Genomic DNA, 4609 nt, shown 5'->3' with positions numbered 1-4609 from the left:
AGTTCACAGTTTAAGTGGGAACTTTCGCGGGTCAAGCCCAAGTTAACTAAATGAATTAAAAACCCCTTCTTTTTGAGTCAGCTGCTATTACACGCCTAGTAAGGCTTTAAATGCCGGGAACCCGCCGGCTCTAAGGGGTGAGGGGCGGATGGGGAGGCGCGGGGGCGGCGCGCCCGGCCGCCTGGACGCCGAGATCTCTTCACAGAGCCGCGCGGGGTGGAGGTGCTCCCCGCCCCCGGCCCCTCCCCGCCCGGGCTTGGCTGCTCGCTCCCTGGTTCGGCTCGCGGGAAACTGAGTCACACGCAGCATCTGGAACGCCCAGATTGGCGCGAGCTGCTGCGACGCCCCGTGTCCCCGCCGCGTCCTGCGCGTGTGGGCCCGGGAATCAGGGGCTGCGGGGAGGAGGGGACGCGATCGGCCTCGACGGCGCGACTCACCGCCCGAGAAGGACTGCGCCAGGACCTCGGCGGTGAAGGCTGTCTTGGGGCTGGCGTGGTGGCTCTTGTCTTCGAAGAGCTGCTCGCCCAGCACGTTGCGCCAGCGGCCGTACAGGAAGCTGTGCAGGATGTCGGAGGTGATGACCTCTGCCAGCGCCAGCCCCGGCGCCTTCAGCCCTGTCTTGAGCACCAGGGCCTCAGCCGGGAGCACGGAGCCCATCATGGGCGGGCCGGGGCTCGCCGGCGCCGGGGACGGACGGACGGACGGCCGGCCGGGCCGAGGCGGGGATGTGGTGGGCGAGTGGGGCGAGAGAAGAGGGCTGTGATGGGGGAGGACGAGGACGCTGGAGGTAGTGGGAGGCGGGGGGCGGGGTGGCTGGGAGGAAAGTGAACGAGGGGGAGCGAGGCAGAAATGAAGAGAGAGATGGAGAAATCTGCGGAGATGGCAGAGGCGGCGCGGAGGGCTGGAGAGCCAGGGGTGGAGGCGGAGGCGGGTGCGAGGAGGGGGGCGGTGCGGGGTGGGTGGGAGGCGGGGGGCTTCAGAGAAACGGCGGCCAGGGGCTCTCGGCCGCGCGCTCGCCTCTCGCACACCCGGCCCGGACGGTCTTCCCCTTGGCAAAATCTCAGCGCCTTTATAGGAGCCGCAGTGACCCTCCTAATTGGTTATTAATGACCCCCTGACGTCGGAGGACAGACTTGTTGTACCCGGCCCGGCTCGAGGAGCCTCCGCCGCGAGAGCTCAAGGGGCGGGGGCGCTCGGGCCGCTCGGAACGTTCCCCCCTGCGTCCTCCCGCCCCGCCCCGGCCCTTCCACCCCCCTCCTCTTCCTCCTCCTCTCCCCGTGGGAAGTGCCGGACCGGGAGGGAGGCTCAGCCCCGGGCGAGGAGAGGAGGGGACAGAGCAGGGCAGGGGGAGCAGCGAGGATCGCTCGGACTCCGGGGACCAGACTAGGCCGGAGGGGACGCCTGGCCTCGGGCCCCGCGCTCAGCCGCTATCCTAGGCCGGCTCTGCGCTCAGCATCCCTGGCCGGCCGGGCCGGCGTTCACCTCCCCTACTCTCTCTGGCCCGCCCGGCCCGCCGGGTCCCGCACTCTCCCGGGCTCCACGCCCCAGACTGCGGTAGGCGCCCTGGAGCCAGCAGGCCCGGCGCAGGCCGCGCTGAACTCCTGCGCAGACGGCGCTGCGGAGGCCTGCTCTTCGCTTCAAACGGGCCGCTGCAGCCGCCCCGCTCGCTGCCCGCGGCCGGCTGTCAAACTCCTCCCTGGGCGGACAGGGCTGCGGGGCGGGGCTGCCGTCGGGGCTGAGCCCGGCCTGAGACGGCTTCGTAGGCGACCGTCTCCCGGTCCTAGGGGGCTAGGTCGGGGTCGGGAAGGGCAGACCGAAATCCGAGATAGCCGCGGGTCGCTTGGAAAAGGCTTTCCTTACGGAGGCAGGGGGACCGAAAGGGGTCTCCGGACCGTCGTGAATGGGAGCAGCGGCTGTGCCCTGGAGCGATCGCCCTCCGAATCTGCAGGCAGCGCCGGACCAGGCCGCTGTGCGCCCTCGGCTTAAGGCTCGAGCCTCCAGGCTCCTTCGCTCAGCTGCAACCTAGGGAGGCCCGCTGCGCCCTGCACTCCTTCCTTCTTGCCTCCTAGCTCTCACCCTTTCTCTTCTGGCCTCCCTCTTCCTCTCTCCCCTCTTCACTACTCGCTTCTGCACCCCACCCCACCTCAACCTCGTCCCACCGGTAGACTTTCTTCGTGGAGGTTCCGAGGTACCCAGAGCGCCAGCGCGGTCTTTCCCCGGAGACAGGGAGCTGCTGAGCCCGGAGCCAAAGCGGGAAAGGTCACCGCTTCCTGCGGGCTTCGCCGCCTCCCAGGGTTAGCCTCATCCCCACCTCAGCCCCAGACAAGGGATGGGGAGCACAGGGACATCTCCATCTGCTGAACTCCTCAGCCCTCCCCCACTCCACCCCCCACCTCCCTGCAACGTCAGATTCCGATAATGGAGCCGGGTTTTCTGGACGTTCAGGGCAGTGCGTTGGGCTCACGGTTAGCTGGAGGAATCGGACTCCCCAGGCCTTGTCCTCAGAGACGGGACTTGGGTGGAGGGGCAGGGGCCTGGCCTTCCTACAAGGAGTACCGTCCTCAGGCACCTTGGCAAAGTGCTCCCTCCATCGCGGGGTCCTGCCTTTGCTAAGCCAGCCTCACACCTGGCGGCCGCAGACACCCGGGCTCTGCGTACCCCGTTCCGGCCAGTGGTCTCCTGGCATCCCGGGGTCCGCATCGGGGCGTAGAGTAAGGAAGGCAGCAACCACTGGCCTTCAGACCCAGAGCCCGGGTCACCTCGAGTCTGATGCCCGGGAGAAGCCGCACTGGGCAGCAGGGGCGACCGTCGGGCCCGGTACCAGCAGAGGGCAGAGCTGCGGAGGAGCGAGGGCAGCCCACGGGTTAGGGTCCCGGAACCTCAACTTTCTTCCAGACGTCGCCAGAGAGTCACACTGGCTCTGGCTTGGGCCCAGAGTTCGCGTCTGAGGAGGGCGGATGGAGTCCGGGCATGGGGGCCTCACCCGCGCCTGGGCCTCGGCTTCTACAGACTTGATGGAGGGGAAGAGAGTCACCAAGAGCCGCAACCAACCTCAGCGCCTCCGGGAGACCAAGGAGGGATGAGGACTGCTGTGCGTCCTTGGGTCGGCCCTTCCCCTCTCTGAGCCTCACTGTCCTGATGTGTGCAATGGTTTGGGTTGGACTTTGTGAACTGAGGTTTCTTCCCACCTTGTCTCTCTGGGTCAGGTCACTTTCCTCTGAAAGCCCCGAGGATTCCCAGCCCACACCCCACTGAGAAAAAGTCCTCAGCTCTGTGCGGTCCCTCCGTCCTGGGGGTGCAGCATGTGGGTCCTGGACGCTAGCTCGGGGTCAGAAGATGAGAGGATCGAGGGTCCGGACTGCGGTCAGGGAGCCCTCTTCTTTCCCCTGGACCCGCAAACCCCGGGAGAGGTGCTGGGGGCGGGGCGGAAGCGGAGCCGGCCCCGAGCGTCTCCTCTGCGCCCTCAAGTTTTGTGCTTCTGTTTTAGCCGCAGACCCACCCGACCGCGCCCCAGGGAAAAGGGGATCTGTAGGGAGCGCCCCAGTCTCAGGGCCCATTGGAATTGGGGAGCAAGGCCCCCCGCGCTGGCATCTCCCCTCGCTGAGATCGCGAGGGAAAACACCGCACGTTCTGGGGTTTCTCCGTGGATGAGCCGTGTGGATCTCCGCGGGGCCCGGGCTCAGAGTGTGCCCGCGCCAAGCCCCCTCCCCTAGCCCCGGCGGCCTGAACTCGCGGGCACCGCCCCCCTCGCGGCCGCGGGCCGCCGCTCCGAGCTCTCTTCAATATTCATGGACGTTAATAGAGAGGCCCCCAGTATATCGGTCCATTGTGGGCGGCTCGTAGGGCTTGAATAGGCCCCGGCCCCCTTTCTTCGGCGCGGCTTCCCGAGGGGCCAGGCCAGGAGTGAATGGCCCCGCTTCCCGCCCCGCGCCCCCTCCCCCTTGCGGGAAGAACATCTTTATCCCCGCCGCCGCCGCCGCCGCCGCCCGGGCCCCCATTCACGCGGCCCGGGCTCCGGGCGGAACGAATCAATCGGCCGCGGCTCTTCGGAGGTCAGCCTCATAGCCCTGGCACCCCCGTCTCCTCGCGCCCACGGGAGTGGGGAGAGGGAGGCGGCGGCAGGCCGACGGACCCACGGGCTGAGGGGCACTGGGTGGGTGGGGAGGTGGCAAGGGCACGCGGACATCGGGAGGAGTGGCCGGGCCGGGGCAGGTGAAGAGGGCCTCAGTGCCCCGCGGCCGCTGGAAGCCGGCTGACCTCTCCTTGTTGCCCTGCGCAGGGCGGATCGCGAAGAGAACCGGGGCCGCTGCCCAAGCCCGGAGACCTGTCCTACCTCCCCTCGAGGCACCCGCACTGGCCCCTTCGGGTCCGGCGGCCGCACCCGCAAGGCCCAGGGCACTGGGTGGGGGGCAGCCTAGGGCCCCCCAGGCCACGCTTCTCGGCCCGCAGGGCACTTCCGTTCTCGCCTGTGCGCCCAGGTCCGGACAGCGCTCTTCCAGGGGCGTTCGGAGGGGAGGCCGGGTTCCTGGCTTCCGCGCCCTCGCTCGGCGTCCCGGCCCGGGTGGAGGGGGCGCTCGTCGGTCAGGCGGGGCCAAGGCGCACGGGTCCC

At 68.9% G+C, this 4609-nt stretch overlaps 2 protein-coding genes across 2 annotated transcripts in view; one reads left to right on the top strand and one right to left on the bottom strand.

Moving 5' to 3' along the window:
* PRDM12 (PR/SET domain 12) overlaps positions 1–660 on the bottom strand; it is a 13270-nt gene extending 12610 nt beyond the window's left edge. Inside the window, exon 1 of the mRNA XM_024762220.1 lies at positions 438–660. Coding sequence (XP_024617988.1) covers positions 438–660 — 223 coding nt within the window. The remainder of the gene's footprint in view (positions 1–437) is intronic.
* Positions 661–879: 219 nt separating this feature from the next.
* Positions 880–1986, top strand: LOC112411254 (putative uncharacterized protein C20orf204). The gene is made up of 2 exons (XM_024762219.1): positions 880–931; positions 1286–1986. The coding sequence occupies exons 1-2, from the start codon at positions 880–882 to the stop codon at positions 1984–1986; spliced, it is 753 nt and encodes a 250-aa protein (XP_024617987.1).
* The last annotated feature ends 2623 nt before the right edge of the window (positions 1987–4609 follow it).

The sequence above is a fragment of the Neophocaena asiaeorientalis genome, unplaced genomic scaffold (assembly GCF_003031525.2).
Source record: "Neophocaena asiaeorientalis asiaeorientalis breed wild unplaced genomic scaffold, Neophocaena_asiaeorientalis_V1.1 scaffold78, whole genome shotgun sequence".
In the NCBI taxonomy this organism is placed as follows: Eukaryota; Metazoa; Chordata; class Mammalia; order Artiodactyla; family Phocoenidae; genus Neophocaena; species Neophocaena asiaeorientalis.
This window is presented reverse-complemented; position numbering and strand designations above follow the sequence as displayed.

Coding starts and splice junctions, on each gene's coding strand:
- LOC112411254 (XM_024762219.1), top strand. CDS start 880: ATGGCAGAGGCGGCGCGGAGGGCTGGAGAGCCAGGGGTGGAGGCGGAG. Junction 932..1,285: donor AGGGGTGGAGGCGGAGGCGG/GTGCGAGGAGGG, acceptor CCCCGTGGGAAG/TGCCGGACCGGGAGGGAGGC.